The 18,372-nt window shown below is 42.3% G+C and overlaps 1 protein-coding gene across 2 annotated transcripts in view; it reads left to right on the forward strand.

Annotated features, from left to right (window-relative positions):
* Positions 1–18,372, forward strand: part of LOC142144141 (N-acylethanolamine-hydrolyzing acid amidase-like) — a 100,735-nt gene that overhangs the window by 25,690 nt on the left and 56,673 nt on the right. For both annotated transcript variants that reach the window (XM_075202634.1, XM_075202644.1), the window contains exons 2-3: positions 10,994–11,161; positions 13,512–13,638. In XM_075202634.1, coding sequence (XP_075058735.1) covers positions 10,994–11,161; positions 13,512–13,638 — 295 coding nt within the window. The remainder of the gene's footprint in view (positions 1–10,993; positions 11,162–13,511; positions 13,639–18,372) is intronic.

Below are 18,372 nucleotides of genomic sequence, written 5' to 3' on the forward strand. Positions count from 1 at the left end.
TCATCCATCTTCCGGTCTATAACCTCTTTAGGGTCTTCCGTATTATTAGTAATGTACGTGCAACATTTGACACCGAACTGGGTGGCCAGTGTCACACAGTACCCACCAGTAATAGAGGTGAGATAATTTAGTACCAGTCTATGTTGCACCAACTCCTTCTTGTACGCTTGTAGCTCCCTTCCAGTATACCTGAAAGTGTCATCATACATCTCGGTGATATTATCTATTAATTTAGCTAGGTCTTGGATATATTTAAAGTTTAATGTTCCCCGAGCGGTCCTGGTGAGATCTAGAGCAACCATAACTTGGAAACCAGCAGTTTCACTAATCAATTTTGTGGCTATGGGTTCCTCACCAGGAATCATATTTCTCTTGCCACGGTGTTCATACTGTGTGTGTATGTATGGTGGTGATGTAGTCTTGTGAATATCTACCATTTCTTCATGAGTAATAGTCATGATTTCAGGAACCAGTTTAGCTAAGAAACACAAGCCCTTGGAACTCGGAGTCACCCAGGAATAAGCTTTCCTTCCACAAACAAAATACACATCATCAGGGAGAACATAAGGAACAGTATGCCCATGAATTATATCACACAGAGTTTTGATAAAACTACCCATGCCTAGTGTCTCCATCTGCTCTAGACACGTGTCGGCATTAATGACATTTTCACATTTATCTGTAGAGACTTTTCCAATAGATACCTTCTTATGTTTGGTTATACGCCCTAACTTGTGACTTCCATCAGCATTCCTGCCTAGTAGTGACCTTGTGAGTCTCTCTCTAAAATGAGTGTGGCGAGCCATTGTCTGATCTGATAGGTCAGCCTCCCAATTCTCCAGGCGCTTTGCATGAGATATGTTTAGGCACAGCAACGATCTGCCTATGGAGTATTGTCGAAGCGTCAGACTAGGGGACCTAGTGTTATTGTACCTCCCTTCTATGGGCCTCCCACCCCTTAATTCGAGTACTTCGGATATGTTTAGCGGGAATGGCACTAGTCCTATGTTATGCTGCCCTTGAGGCACGTGAGAGCACACCCAACACTCAGTTTGGTTTAGCACCTTACCCACCAGGGAGTGATAATCCTCCAAAGGATGCCCGCCTATATTCAGAGTACTGGGGGACTGGCATCGTTGGATGCATCTCTCGTCAACTAGGGAGTTGCAGAACTTGCAGATACAATACTCATCAGACAATAGCCCCTCACACTGCCTCCGAGTTCCTGAGCTAGCAGACCTTTTCATAACCCCTGGACCAAGTTTGATAATGGGCTGCTCAGGATATCCTATTAACTTTTCTTCGGCCTCTATTTCATCCGTATCACTCCCAGAACTCTCCTCCGTCCTCCATCCTCCTTCACAAAAATAGAATGTCCTAGAAAAAGTAAAAACAAGGAAAATCCTGGAACAAAAGAAAAACAAAAACCGCCACTCCATCGCTGGAAAGATAGTTCTGAGGCAACGTCTCTGGTTCAGGTGTCTCAGCTGCAGGCTTTAGGTCTCCCGGAACAGGCTCACAAGTGACAGCTCTATGTCGTCGGTCTGAGTCTTGTCTTGCACTTTCTCCGGATTATGGACTCTCCTGCAGTGGGTGGAATGGACCCAAGTGTCTCTCTCTGCAACCTTCAGTGATGTAGTACTGGTCAGCAGCACTTGGTACGGGCCTTCCCAACGGTCTGTTAAACAACCTGAACGTAAGAAATTGCGGATCATAACATAGTCTCCAGGTTCAACATCATGACAGTTCGTTTCTGGCATACCAGGTGACAGCATTTTTAGTTTTTGTTGTTGTTGTTTCAGCTGTCTACTCATTCTTATAAGATATTGTACAGTCACTTCATTATTACACTTTAAGTCGTCTTGTGGACTCACGATCAAATGAGGTTGTCGTCCGAACAGTATCTCAAAGGGGGACAGATTAAGAGGAGGTCTAGGAGTGGTTCGAATGCTGTGGAGGACCAACGGCAAAGCCTCAGGCCATGCCAACCCAGTTTCAGCCATTATCTTACCTAGTTTGTTCTTGATAGTACCGTTTACTCTCTCCACCTTACCACTGGCTTGTGGTCGGTAAGGGGTGTGAAGTCTGCTACTGATTCCCATGAGTTTACACATATTTTGGAAGACATCACCAGTAAAATGGGTACCCCTATCACTTTCAATGATTCTAGGGATACCGAACCTACACACAAAGTCTTGTACAATTTTCTTTGCAGTGAACACAGCAGTATTAGTGGCTGCCGGATATGCTTCTACCCAACCGGAAAACACATCAATACACACTAACACATACTTCAGATTCCTGCACGGTGGTAGTTGGATATAGTCAATTTGTATTACCTGAAAAGGTCCATCTGTAGGAGGGATGTGGGATGGCTCAGTTGGAATAGTTTTCCCAACATTTTTCCTCAAACAAGTAAGACATGACATTGCTTTCTTACCAGCTTGAGAGGAAAATCCGGGAGCACACCAGTATGCTCTCACCAGTTTGCACATACCTTCTTTACCCAGGTGAGTCAGGCCGTGTGCTGCTTCAGCCAGGCTTGGATAGTATGTTCGGGGAGCTACAGGCTTACCTTGTCCATCCCTCCAGAGTCCTGAGGACTCTTGACCACATCCCTTCGCCTTCCAGACCGCCTTCTCCTGCAGGGAACACAAATCTTGCATTTCAATTAATTTCTGCGTGTCTAATGTCTGAAAAACCATCATAGTCTCGGTTGATACAGTCATAGGTTGCCCTGCTGCCCATTTAGCAGCTTCGTCTGCCCTGTTGTTGCCCAATGACACTGGGTCTTCTTCAAAGGTATGGGCTTTGCACTTTATGACGGCTACTGTTCTGGGTAACTGTATCGCTGTCAGAAGTCCTTTTATGTGTTGTGAGTGTGCCACTGGTGTACCTGCTGCTGTCGTAAAGTTTCTAAGACGCCAAAGGGCCCCAAAATCATGCACTACCCCGAAGGCGTACCTAGAGTCAGTATATATGTTGGCTGATTTACCCTCTGCCAATTCACACGCTCTCCTTAGTGCTACTAGTTCCGCCACCTGGGCTGAGTGAGGTGGACCAAGGGGTTCAGCTTCTACCACATCCTGATCGTCTACAACAGCGTAACCAGTACATAGCTCTCCTGTCTCTGTCTGTCTATGGCAACTTCCGTCTGTATAAAACGTAAAATCTACATTTTCTAAGGGGGTGTCACATATGTCGGGCCTTGCAGTAAAGGTCTGATTCAGGTGTTCCATACAGTCATGCGTGTCAGTATTCTTGCCTAACTCATCATCAACCAGGGTCTCCTCACCTCCCACCCTTTGTGTCTCTTGAGACACATACGGAAGGTATGTAGCTGGATTTAGGGTGCTACATCGTTTGATGGTGATGTTTGAGGGGGCCATCAGGGCTAGTTCCCACTTTGTGAATCTAGCTGAAGAAACATGTCTGGTTTGGGCTGAATTTAACAGAGCTGATACAGCATGGGGTGTATAGATGGTTGAATTATGTCCTAATACTACATCCTCACTCTTACTTACTAGAAGGGCCGTTGCTGCTACACTTCTAAGACATGTTGGGAGTGACCTTGCCACATTGTCTAATTGTGCACTGTAGTATGCTACCGGTCTGCTAGCGTCACCATGTTTCTGTGTGAGGACACCTGCTGCACAGCCATCAGCTTCTGTACAAAATAGCTCAAAAGGCTTTTCATAATCAGGTATTCCCAATGCAGGTGCTTTTGTCAGACTATCTTTAAGATTAAAGAACGCTTGCTCCGACTCTTCTGTGTGTACGACACGTTCTGGTTTTGAGGAAGAGACTAGCTCCTGCAATGGTAATGCCAGAATAGAAAAACCTGGGATCCAGGACCTACAGTATCCACACATCCCCAAGAAAGTACGAATCTGCTTCTGGCTCTGCGGCAGGGTTGTATGGCCTCAATTCTGTCGGTTGTCAGGTGTCTTAGCCCCTTAGTGAGGCAGTGTCCTAAGTATTTGACCTTAGTCTGACATGGCTGTAATTTATCCTTTGCCACCTTGTGCCCTGTTTGTGAAAGATGAAGCAACAACAATTTAGTATCATGTAAACATGACATAAAAGAATCAGAGCACAACAACAAATCGTCCACATATTGAATTAGAACAGACCCATTGTGGGGTTGAAAGGATTGCAAACAGTCATGTAAGGCTTTTAGAGAAAATACTGGGGCTGTCAATGAACCCCTGGGGTAGTCTGGTCCATGTGTATTGCACTCCCCTGTAGGAGAATGCAAAAAGGTATTGGCAGTCAGGGTGAAGAGGGACTGAAAAGAAAGCAGAACATAGATCAATGACAGTAAAATGACTGGCAGACGGTGGAATCTGCATGAGGATGACAGCTGGATTCGGCACTACGGGGAATTGGCTCTCAACAACTTTGTTAATTCCCCTTAAGTCCTGGACTAATCTATAGCCCCTCCCCCCACTCTTCTTCACAGGGAAAATGGGACTATTTGCTGTACTGGCTGTACGAATTAAAATCCCTTGTCGTAACAGCCTCTCAATAACAGGATATACCCCTAGTTCCACCTCCGGTTTTAATGGATACTGTGGGATTTTTGGAGCTATCCTACCACTTTTTAGATTGACCATGACAGGGGCTACGTTTGCCATCAGTCCAGTGTCCTGTCCATCTCTGGTCCATAGGGAACCTGGTATTTCCAGCAACATCCCCTTTACTTGAGATGGACTTTGTTCTATAACAGGAGAGTGTAGCATTAACCTTGGAGGGGTGTCCAATATGTCCTGTACCTCATGTGCAACCCTCTCGGGTATATCTAGGAACACACCATCTGAAGTACAGTATATGACACATCCCATTTTACATAACAAGTCTCTCCCTAGCAAGTTAGTAGGAGCCGCTGCAGCCAAGAGAAATGAATGCTTAGTATGCAGAGGCCCGATAGTAACTTCGGCGGGTTTAGTTAGAGGATAATGTAACACTTTTCCCGTCACCCCCATAGCTGGAATAGTTTTGCTGGTCACCTGTAGATTGAAAGGAGAGGTTATCACAGATCGGGCCGCCCCTGTATCTACAAGAAAAGTTTGTTTCCTGCCAGCTATGTCAACTATCATTGTTGGTTCTTCACTCTGACTCTCAGTTAACCTCACTGGCTGTAGACTACAGGTATGACCTGACCCCTAGCGCTGACTATTGATTTCCCGCGCAGCATTTGCTGCCGTAATATGCGCGGGTAGATGTGAGTCTTCTAGTCTATGTGAATCCTTTCTTGGAGGATATCTATGTGACCCACCCCTATGTGTATTGAGTCTTTCTTTATTACAATCTCTCCTGTAATGTCCTTCCTCGTTACAGTTGAAACACCTGATCACTTTAGGTTTCCTGTTATATGGGTTGTATGCTGGTGGTCGTGTATGCACCCCTTCTAGAGCCTGTATACTTACCGTCATTAACCTATCACTTTTCTCTTCCCTTTTTCTAAAAAGGTTCTTGTCATGCTCCACAGCAGACTCCCTAAGGAAGTCTACCGTGACGCCTCTCCAATTAGGTAATGTGGTTTGTACTCTCGTCTTTAAATTTTCCCTAAGGCCATCCATCAGTACCCCTACAGCTACCTCTCTGTGATGTGGGTCCTCACTTATGTTGGATATCCCAGTAAATCGTGCAATCGCTGTTATAGCTCTAGCAAAGTAATCTGAGGCAGTTTCACTATCCTTTTGTTTAATGGTGAAAATCTTACTCCAATTTACTACTACTGGAAAACAGATGGCTAAGTGTTTGACAATTTGTTCTATATTCCGTTGGTTAATCTCATCAGTCAGGGTGTCATCTTCCTCCAACAAACAATCTCCAATAAATTTTTGTATGTTAGTATTGGGAGGAAGACACGCCCTCAACACTACCCGCCAATCCTTACTGGTTGGTTCATGAGCATTCCCTAAGTCTTTAACAAATTTCTGACATTTAGCTAACTCTTTTCTAGGATCTGGGAATTCAGTCATAATGGAACGTAATTCTGATCTAGTCCAGGGACAATGCATTGTAACATTTCTTAAAGGAACTACACCATCCTTATCCGGTTTCCCATTGGGAACTGATATTGTGCGGACCGGGAACACACCCTCTGGTACACTAACTTCAGGGGACGCTACAGGATTTACAGGCCCTAGATTTAGAACACTTTCACTCCTAGTGATCACGCTACTCTCACCTATCTCAGCCATTTTCTCATACTTGCGCTGAGCCTCTAGTACATTAACGGCATGGGCAATGGCCGAAATCACAGTGGGTTCATCTTCGTTTTCAGATACACTTGATTGAAACTGGTTTAAAACAGGGTACAACTTAGTAATTTTTCTATTTTCAGTTTTAACAACGGCTGTACTTACCCCTCCCGCCACATAAGGTGGCGGGGGCGCGCTTGCGCTGAGTTCGCCACGCTTCTCAATGGTTACATCCGCCTTGCGCGCGCTTTTCGCCACGCCTATTTCCGGTTTGTATTCGCTGCTCTGCCACGTGTTACCTTCCATTTGCCACAATTTTAAACAATCATTATGTCTATTTCTCTTTTTCGTTGACTTGATCAACCATATTTTATCTTTTACAGTATTCAGTACCTCTGCATTAAAACTCCCTATTGTTGGGAAAGGCCTATCACAAGCTTTGGTCATCCCGACCCACGTGTCACAATACACAGTTGCATATGCACCATATTTCTTACACATGAGAAACCTCGCTGAACCAATAGGGCCTTCCTTAGGCAGTACACTGACCATCTCTAGCGTATGCTTAGCACCCATGTTGAACAATATACCTTCTACCCGGAACACAGACACACCGCAATGCTCTGTTCCTTCCGGCCAAATGTGAAATACAGACACACCGCAATGCTCTGTTCTTTCCACCTAATAATTTCAACTCTGTTGCTATACTCACCGCTAGAGATCTATAATCCTCGGTGAACGTATTTCCTTTAGCCGCGTTCACTCGCTTTTCCCTAATACAGAAATATCACTGTGGGCCCCAAGGGCTATCAGCTCCTCAATACCCTGGCTAAACCACAAAATCTGCTGAGTTTATTATCGCTGGGAGCGCAAAGTCGATACAATCAACCTGCCTTTCCAGTATAATTCCTCCTAGCTGCTTCACCAATTCGCACTAACGGTGCGACCGGATCGCACTGCCTACCAATACTAATTATTAGCAAACCTTGCGATCTATTGGTAGCGCTTTGCGAAAACCCAGTTTTCGCATTCGGTATACCTGCCCTGTATACCGTCCTTCAGTTGGGCAATCCGCCTCGTCAGACAGCAACTGAGCACCTCAACAAAAAAACAGTGTATCTACGTTACAACATCACACACTATACACCTTTTCTGCGCAGAAAATCAAAGGTTCCCAACAATAGTAATAATGTCTCAGAGGCTTTCACAAGTAATTATACTATGCATGTATAATAACTATCAAAACGATTGTTTAACCACGTGGCAAGTTTACCGGAAGTTCGCGTACGCACAGCAGGAAGTACACATACGCTAAACAATGCAATACAGTTAAAACGCACAATGACAGAAAAAAGAAACAGTTTTCTCTTTTGTCCCTAGGTTCTAGTTAGCGTGCCCTAGATAATGCAAAACGGACATTCGGTTTCACAACACAGAGTAAAATTCAGGTTTTGAACACCATGCGTTCTTACCCGTTTATGACGCGTCTCCACCCTTTGTTGAGGAACCGAAATCCGTTGGTCTTGCGTATCATCGGCAACGAAACCTCCAAAGCTCACGAGCCCCCAATTGTTATGTGCGTATTGTCGCTAACCAATAACGATTGTCGAACCTCGATTTGTGTTTCCAATGCACAAAGATTTATTCGCAATAAGTGGAAAAAATATGCTCAAGCGAAGTAATAGTAAATACAGCCGTTACTTATCGCAGGCGCTCTGGATCCAGTGCAGTCATTCAATCCTGAAGTCTGGGGACAAGAAGTCTGCACTCTGGATCACAAGCTGCTGCTTTTATACACAATCAAATACAGTAATACAATGAAGATGGTATGGCTTGCATCTATTGGTCCGGGTCTCAGGAATGTCCAAGGGGTCGTCAATCATTGGCTGGTTCATCCTAAGGAATCCAAAGGAGGGGGTCATCTCTGCAGGGGGTATGCTCTGCTCTTCCCGCCAGAATTCCTTAGTCTTAAGTAGTTCATAATTCCCTATCATTCATAACTTGCGTATGCACTCTGCGATTCCCTCGCAGAGCGCACCAAACAGTAGGATATGTAACAAGGTTCATTATGATACCACTCATGATGTTATTCCTTTAACCCGTTCTGTGTATTTCACTAATATGCATGTAACTCTGATATAACATATAAATACTACTATATTTCGACATAACTGACTATGTGTTGCAACTACCAATAATGTGTACTATTTTATAAGTATGCGTGTTTGTGCGAATGTATGGTAAAAGACCAATTACTGTTGCTGCCACGTGTAGTGGATGCGTACGCCCTTTCACGCCGTAGCGTGCCCTTGTACGTCGATGCGTACCGTACGCATCTTTTCAGACAAAGACAACCAAGTTTGCTAGACTTTAATTGAAATGACTTTATCCAATTTGCTGACTTTGACAGTATGTTCTCCCCTTTCCCTCTTATTCTTCTCCATTCAACTGTCTCACCCTCTCGTGCTCCCTGTCACCCAGTGTCAGACTGGTGCATGAATGCCCCACGGGGACACAAATGACTGGTGCCCACCTAATGCCATGTAGCACTGCAAAGGAGATGTTGGGGGGGCCTGGTGCACTTAAGACATGGGGTTATCATTTTAGACAAATTTTAGACAAATACACAGGCAATACTGTGTGCACTACTGTTAGTTGCACTCAGCTCTGCCTTAACAAGCAGTACAGTGTGAAACAGGACATACCTCCCAACTGTCCTTCCAGTCAGACCAAATCCTGACTAAGCGAGACAGTCACTCAAATTCAGGACTGCCCAACCAGATTCAGGACAGTTGGTAGACTGTCCTGCTCTCTCCTACCTGTTTTTGTCAGTTTCACAACTTGTGGCTGCTAGTGTCTTTAGATCAGTTGCTGCTTGTCTGGATCTTGGAATGTTGGAGGCCCTGTTTGGAAAGAAAATGGGTATATGAAATGTAGAATAATCCAACCAGCCCGGCGTTAAATCAAAAGCACCCACATTTAATAATTAGGCCTCACTCCAGCCCCAACATCAAAGTAATATTACTCACATTTAATAAATAGATCTATTTCCCTCCAACCAACCCCAACATTTAATTAAATTAATAGTATTCCCATTTAATAAATACATCTAACTCTCCCTCTAAACAGCCCCAGCAAGAAATGAATAGCATTTACATATATATAACCATTTCTCACGACCATCCTCCCCGAACTCAGCCCCACATTCAATTATAGACCCAGCATTAAATTAAAGGTCCCGTCACCCCATCTTAATTTACTAGGCCTGACCAATAAATTAAATTGCCCTACCAATAAATTAAATTGCCCACTATCACCCCACAATTAACATAACATCCATTAAATAATTAGCCCACACCTAAACTCCACCATTAAATTAATAGCCTACCTCCCACCCATGTACTATTAAGACAGCCCCCCATTTCCTCACACATTATAGCCCCCTCCCTATAGTTTTCTCTGTGCAGCCCACCTCCTTATAGATTAGCATAGACAGCCCTCTATAGTTTAGTATAGGCAGGCCCTAATCCCTCCATCCCTATACTTTAGTATAGTCAGCCCCCACCCCCTCCCTATAGTTAGCATAGGCAGGCCCCCCTCCCTCCATCCCTATAGCTTAGTATAGGCAGGCCTCCATCCATCCCTATAGCTCAGTATAGGCAGGCCCTCCTCCCTCCATACCTATAGTTTAGTATAGGCAGGCCTCCCTCCATCCCTAAAGCTTAGCATAGCCAGGCCCCCTTCCATCCCTAAAGCTTAGTATAGGCAGGCCCCCCTCCGTCCATACCTATAACTTAGTATAGGCAGGGCCCCTCCCATCATCCCAATAGTTTAGTATAGGCAGCCCCCCTCCCTCTATCCCTAAAGTTTAGTATAGACAGCCCCCCCTCCCTCCATCCCTATAGCATAGTATAGGCAGACCCCCCTCTATCCCTATAGCTCACTATAGGCAGGCCCCCCTCCATCCATCCCTATAGTTTAGTATAGATAAGCTGCCCCCCCTCTCACTTACCTTTAGCTGCCTTGGCCGGGGTCGCTCCACAGATCAGGCAGACAGGAAGTGAAGTGAGACTTCCTGTCTGCAGCACAGCACCGTGAGACCCCATACAGCAACAGGCAGCTTAGTGATTGACTGCCTGTTGCTGTTCACTGACCATCAATGCTATTATTCACAGTCCCCTCAGCGATTGCACCCCCCCTCCACACGATCACGCCCCACCCCTACACGCCTGAACCCCCCTCCTCTGCATCTAAAAAAACCTGAACTGCTCACCAAGCATCAGGGCCCACCGGGAAACACCCCGCGGCCCAGTCCGACGCTGCTGTCAACTAACCCATATCTTTTAATCGTTTCTAATCTTACTCCTTCCCGCTCTTTATCTCAACACATTCCTCATGCACACTCATTTCTAATGTCAACACTGTTTTTTTATATTAGTTTTAACATTATTTACACACTTTCAGTAACACTGCTAACATAAATAAACATTCTCATTAGTATGAGTTATATATACTTGCCAGCAAGGTCCTATTAGCTCTTTTTTGTATGTCTGTTATTATACAGATTTGTTTTGCTACTGTGATTGTTCCCAACCTCCTATGGAGTATGCTGGTGCTATATGAATAAATGTTAAAAATAATAGTAATAATGATAATAAATTTATATAATCTTGAAGAACAATTTATTAGTATAAGTTGATGATGTTTATGCATCCATCATCAGAAGTGCATGATATGAAATACTGCAATGGGTTATTTATTTATATGTGCCTTTTATTTTCTAGGTCAATGAAATACCAATTGTCCAAATCCATAATTTGTTACATGGCGGATATTTACTTAGATTTTTATGTCCAAGAGCCGTATGCTGGAGAGATGCGTGGTATTGCCAAAACAGTGGGAGTTAGACCTTGTGAAGTGGTCCTGATAAATCTTTACTACGAAACTATCATGTAAGTATAACTACAGGCAATGAAATTAAACATGATATGTGATCATTTTAATGGCAAAATATCTTTCATATATTTTAGCACTTAAATAAAAAAGGTTATAATAGACCAATGTGTTCCATTTACTTGCTAACAAATATATATGATTCCAATTTCAAGTATGTCACTGAAAATCACTGAAAATCTTTGAATAAATTACATACAAAATGATTGATACAAATTGTTTTTTTTGTATTACCAATCTCAAGTTTATCTTACTAACAGATAAAAATGTAACTTCATTTGTAAAGACAGCCAGTAGGTTTAGCTCCTGTGAAACATTTGTGGTGGCACACGTATGTGTGTCAGGGAAAGGCCATGTACCGCTTGATCCATGCAATGCTAAGTAGATGGCCCATGCTACAAAGACACCAACACACATGTCAATGTCAATGATTAGCAGATATCTTTGTAGGGAATACAGTGGTAGCAACATACAATGACCTGGCAATCATGTACTCTTGTGGGACTATCATGGAACTGTTATGAGGGTTCATGGAGCAATAAAATGTTAGTAAAAAATACATTGATGGGTGTGCTGTTCTCAACCTCTGCCATCTCTAAGCTAAGGATAACTAATATCATGATTTCTGGTTTCTGGTAGTCTGTTGTGTGAACTTCTGGTATCTGGAGGTGCAGAAGTTCCACACTGGAGCTAGATTGTACAAAAGGAAAAAAACTGGCTACGCTATCACTTATGTAGAATCGTGTAAACTCCCTAATTATTAAAAGCACATATACCCATTAATATTATACAAAATATTCCAGCTGGTATGAAAGACTAAACACAAACAGTTGGTTGCAATAAATCTAAAAACAATTTAGCTTTATAAATCATATCATGTGCATACTTATGGTAGCAGTTATAGCAGCAATTAAATTAGCTGAATGGGATCATCTCTAGATAATAGTACAGGACCTGATTCATTAAGGATCTTAAATGAAGAAGTATCTTATTTCAGTCTCCTGGACAAAACAATGTTACAATGCAAAGGGTGCAAACTAGTTTTCTGTTTTGCACATAAGTTAAATACTGACTGTTTTTTCATGTAGCACACAAATACTTAATAGCTTATTTGTACACTGAAATTTAAAGTTGCTATTTGTGTGCTACATGAAAAAACAGTCAGTATTTAACTTATGTGCAAAACAGAAAACTAGTTTGCACCCCTTGCATTGTAACATGGTTTTGTCCAGGAGACTGAAATAAGATACCTCTTCATTTAAGATCCTTAATGAATCAGGCCCCTAGTGAAGATGTTATATGGAGATGTTATAGATTTAGGAACAAACCCAGCTAGAAGTTTTACACCTTGGTAAAACTATGTTACAATGCAGGGAGGGGAATTTTAACTGAGAAGGGCACAGCCTAGCTTAAAGCTAAGGAGTCTATTTAATGATTAACCTGTTTATGCCCTGTTAATTATCATCAGTCCTCTCTACGAAAACCTAGGACTTTTCAGCTCCATTTTTTAAAAAATTCATCCCAGGACAGCGCATCTGATAGGAGGCTGTCCCGGAGATGACTTTCCTTACCTGTCCACACTTCGTTCTGTCTCAGTGTCTGTACTTCTCATGCGCAAGCGCCGAAGCATTTTGATCTTTACCCGAGGGGAGAACAGGAAGGTTGCGGAGAGGGATCTGAAGATCACTCTATCACAATACTCTCCCCATAGGGTAGAAATGATTATATGGCGTAAGTCAACGGGCTCAACCTCTGAAAGTATAGGCCCCAATGAAAATTATGGGGACTGTAGTTTAATGCGAAACTTAGCCTACTGCTAGAGATATCTATGATATATCCTGCGTTAGGCTTTTGTTACATAGCAATGTAACTTAAAAATGCCTAAACCATGCGGAATAATCTGTTTTTCCATGATTTATGGCTTAGAAAGACCCCTAAATAACAGTGTATACATAATGCTGCCCAATATATATGTGCTGCATGCAAAGGCAGTCAATATTTTCTCTGCATGGAAAAAAATATTGCAATTGTATCCAGGTGCACATTTGTAACCTTTAGCTGGATTTGCTTCTATCGCTAAATGAGGCCTAATATTTATACAGACTTAGTAGTGCCTTACAGCTCATTACTATGAACTGAAATAAGGATTTACAACAAGGGTTATAAAAATAAGAGAGACAAATACAACATTGTCTGTCTCAGTACTGATGCTTCTGTCAGACCCATTGATCGTCTGTTTATTATTTTAATATTTTACACTAGAATCAGTATCATTTGTGAAATGTTCATCTCTAATGCTAGGGATCATATTATGGCACTAATTAACACAAATGTGTTCAATCTTTTCAGGGCTTGCACAAGTATAATAACAGAAGATAAAGAAGGGAATATTTACCATGGAAGAAACATGGACTTGTTCCTTGCCAACATGTTTAAGAAAATTACAATGGATGTGGATTTTATTAAGAATGGCCAGGTACAATTTAAAATTCTATTTTGTAGAGTTATTTAATAACAATCATCTATTGCTCTTACCTGATCCATCTCTTGGATCATATATACAAAATCAGTAGTTACAATATTGGTGCTGTCACATGAATGCTGGCAGTTCTTCCTTATAATTATTTGTTTTGTTACACACCAGGGGCCTGATTAATTAAGGAACTTAATGTAAGAAGTTTCTTATTTAAGTCTCCTGGACAAAACCATGTTACAATGCAAGGGATGAAAATTAGTTTTCTGTTTTGCACATAAGTTAAATACTGACTGTTTTTTCATGTAGCAGACACATACTTGATAGCTTATTTGTACACTGAAATTTAAAGTTGATATTTGTGTGCTACGTGAAAAAACAGTCAGTATTAAACTGTTCGTTATCGAATGCTGTGATAGACAAATCACCTGCACACCTGACACCACTCATCTCGTTATACAACACCAGATAAGACCAATGGAGGAAGATTACTATAATGATATTTCGTAAAAGCAGATGCTCTAGAACCAATAGAACCGGATTGCATTCCTTCATATTTAAGAAGCAGTGCATACTTGTGAGCAACACGGTGGCTTAGTGGTTAGCACTTCTGCCTCACAGCACTGGGGTCATGAGTTCAATTCCCGACCATGGCCTTATCTGTGTGGAGTTTGTATGTTCTCCGTGGGTTTCCTCTGGGTGCTCCGGTTTCCTCCCACACTCCAAAAACATGCTGGTAGGTTAATTGCCCGCTATCAAAAATTGACCCTAGTCTCTCTGTCTGTCTGTGTGTGTATGTATGTTAGGGAATTTAAACTGTAAGCTCCAATGGGGCAGGGACTGATGTGGGTGAGTTCTCTGTACAGCGCTGCGGAACTAGTGATGCTATATAAATTGATGATGATACTTCAAGCATGTTTAAAATTGGTTCACCCTCATTTTCATACATTTGCAATGTAGTAAACAACAGAACGAAAGAAATCTCTGGCGCTAATATGAATATCACAGGTATAGGTAAAAGAACACAATTTCTGACCAGGTAACAAATGCAGCAGCTCTCAAAAGGAGGTAGTGTTAACCCTCCCAACAAAGCATACAAAAGGGAAAAAGGAGAGTTGCGCAGAAGTACCTAATAGGTTTTTAATAAAAAATGTCAAACAGCTGTGTAAAATACATGTATCGCATGCTGACAACCACAAAGTTAAGGTGGAACGTATACTATGTATACACTAGCTTTTCTAAGAAACAAATAAAATCAAAATAAAAATGTAAAGATATAAATAGATCTCAATAGAAAACAGATCACATGACCTCATAATCATGTATATACATGCATATATTGCGATGCAACCCAATACACCTATTTATCACCAGCTGGTAAATATAATTGGGATATCCAGATTTAATTGGATCCTGCAGGATAAAAGGAAGGCAGGATCCAATTAAATCTGGATATCCCAATTATATTTGCAATGTAGTGTAGGTTTTGAAATGTCATTTCACACATTAGTAATGCTGTTGTCTGTTTAAAATAAGTGTTGTGTGTGCTGTCTAGTTCCTACATGGTTGCATACATTTGCACTGCGATTGTGTGTTTTAAATGCTTGTGAGCGTCTTGCTGATGACGTCTACTAGGTATGCCTATGTAGTAGCACACATTTGTAATGCGATTCTGTTTTGAGAGGGCTTTTTATTATTTAAATAAATGTTTAATACATTTTTTGTCATGCTTTATTATCTTTTTTCTATTTTATAGAAACTTTGTGATACATTTTCATGAATAAATCTATGTTAGTTGTAAATATGCCTTTAATGTATAATGTCAAAGGAGACCCAAAAATCTGCAAGGCACTAGGTAATATATAATTGTTTATTAGTCATCCATCTTTCTCACATATAGCCAATCATGGGTCAAGCACGAAATCTGAAGGATGACAGGCATTGTTCCCATCCAACAGCAGCATCTGGTACACCGTCACAGGCCCAGGGAGCATGTCTTCAGGCCAGGTGTCATCCTCTTTGAGATGCTAGATGCTGAGGTGGTCCATCACTATCGGTGCTGACCAAACTCTTGGCGGGTGTCACGTCAGGATTGTCACAAGCCACCTTCGGTCATGAGCTGATCCTTGTGCTGCGGGATTTCCTGTCGTGCATCCAGCACTTTATACATCTGCTACTCGAAGAGGAGTCCCGTGTGCCCATAAAGCAGCAGTTTTCCACCTTAGCCAGATTTCAGTACATTATAGGGGCAGTAGATGGTACACATATAGCCCTGGTCCTGTCAGGTGGAAATGCTTCTATTTATTCAAATAAAAAGTATTTGCTCGATCAATGTCCAGGCTATATGTGATGCATCTTTCTAGATTCAATGCCTGGTTGCTAAATGGTCGGAGAGAACCCATGACTCCTTTGTGTTCATGCAATCATGCATGTGGCTCAGATTACAACAGAGGGAAGGAGATGCAAGGCCACATGGTGATGCATGACTATTAGGTACTATTTTCAATCACATCATTATTTACAATTAGACCTTCCTGTGTTCCTGAATACATTGGTATATATTGTAGTAATGATAGGTCTAGTACCTTTGCAAAATATTAACACTCTGCATTACAGTGTTCTTATATAATCAATTGTCAAACATTGTAGTATTACAATAGTGCCATATTGTCACACGCCGGGCAGTCGGGCTACGCACCCGATGCCCGGCGCACTTACCTGGTCCCCCTGACTTCCTCGCTGCATCACGGCCGCCGCCATCTTCCTCTCGGGTCTGCGCAGACCTGATCTATTCATTTCCTTGGTCTCCCTCCTATTGGCTGGCTCATTTTTGGCTCCAACTTTAAAAGGCACCTCCTCCTGACGCTTGCCACCTGTTCTTTTAGTCACCTTCCTCTAAGTGCTGGATCCTGCCTTCCACAGACTACTCCTCTTCCAGCTGTATCAGCGTGCCTGTGTTACCTGAAGTCCGCGACTGTAATACCTCCGTGCATTCTCCACCATCCCAGTGGTAAATCTGCAGTCTGCAGATTACTCCTCACTCAGCTGTATCTGTGTTCCTGTGTTACCTGCTGCCTGCAATCTCTCATCTTCTGCAAGTTTTCCTCTCCCAGTGCTGTCTGCTGTTGCTGACCATTTCTGTATATTCCCTAAAGGGTTTCATCTGGTACTCTTAGTGAGGACTATGATCTGCGAGTAGACGCAGCTAAGACCAAACCACCCTGCAGCGGTTCCTGGTGAAAACCGTCTTCCCGTTATACTCCGTGCCTCACCTGGAATAGTGCTAATCTAGGCAAACCTAGGATCCAAACTCCTGAACCGTGACACATATCATGAAAATGTATCTCCCTATTATGTGTATGATTTGGTTTACATTACTGGTATGTTTTTTTTCTTTGTTTTTTCTTAAATTTTTCTCTTTATAGGAGACAATGCTTACTCTTTCCAGCCTTGGCTCCTCACTCCTATTTTAAATTCACATACAGAGCAAGATGTTGCTTGCAATTTGGTGCATATGTGCAGCAAATCAGTTATAGAGCAGGGTTTTGGCCTTTTAAAGGCCAGGTTCCACTGCCTTGACCGGTCTGGTGGAGCTCTTATGTATGCTCCGGATATTGTGTGAGACATAATTGCTCTCTGTGTGGTATTCCATAACATCGCAATCTTGAGTGGAGTTCTAAAGATGGAAGAAGCTGAGGTTGCTGGGCAGAAAGTAGATGATGTTGATTCTAGTCCGCTAGATTCCCAAGAGTATTCTGGCTTCAAGGAATATGTGATTTCATCTTACTTTACATGTAAGTAACTTTTGGGCTTAGCTTATAAAATAATGCCTTCAGTAAATGGACAAATAACCAAGGCAACAGTTTTTGTTTTTCTAAATTGCGTATTCAGTGAAACAAACAGAGACAAATAGTGATATACCACATGTGGAAAGAAAAATAACTATTCAGACTTGCGTCCTCGCTTGCACCCTGGCCCAACATTGGTTTTGCTGCTTGATCTCATCATGCATGCACTTAGAAGAGTTATGGACAATTGCTTGGGGCCCACAGCTCAATACAACAGCAATGCTTTTAGAAACACTGCATACAGGTCTGCAAAAGCCTATTTGAGGCATAGAGTAAGCACAAGGCACTCAATTATACAACTCCAGCAATGGTGGAGTGACCTAAGTAGGCGGAATGGTGGAGGGAGGTAATAGCTGCTTGTGGAATTGAGGAGGGATATTAGAAGGTGTAAGTTTCTAATTGCTAATAATTGCATATGATTACAGTTTTAGCTGGTCCATTTATTTAAAGAGAAAACAATATATTTTGCAATATCCCTTATTGGGAAAAGTGGTGTAGAGGTGTTTGTATTTTGGCAATGATAGAATAATGATCCATGTGTGGTATTGGTTATTTAACATTGAGAACTTACATTATATGGATGTATCTATGTATAAAAGAGATAACATTTATTAAAAACTAGTGTGCCGTATTTCTTCCAACAGAATGCCTCCACAACAACCAATGCTACAAGAATGAGGGGATAGGGAGGAGCTCTAGGAGGAGGTGACCCTTTGCCAACCTCCCACACAATCCCTTTCCTCCGTGCCCGAACAATTTTTTTCCTGCCCTCTGAACAATCCCTTTCTCCACCCCTGAACAATCCCTTTCCCCACCCCTCAAACATTTCCTTTCCCCACCCACAAACAATCCCTCCACCCCCCAACCAATCCCATTCAACACCCCTATA

This window comes from Mixophyes fleayi, chromosome 1 (genome assembly GCF_038048845.1).
Source record: "Mixophyes fleayi isolate aMixFle1 chromosome 1, aMixFle1.hap1, whole genome shotgun sequence".
In the NCBI taxonomy this organism is placed as follows: Eukaryota; Metazoa; Chordata; class Amphibia; order Anura; family Limnodynastidae; genus Mixophyes; species Mixophyes fleayi.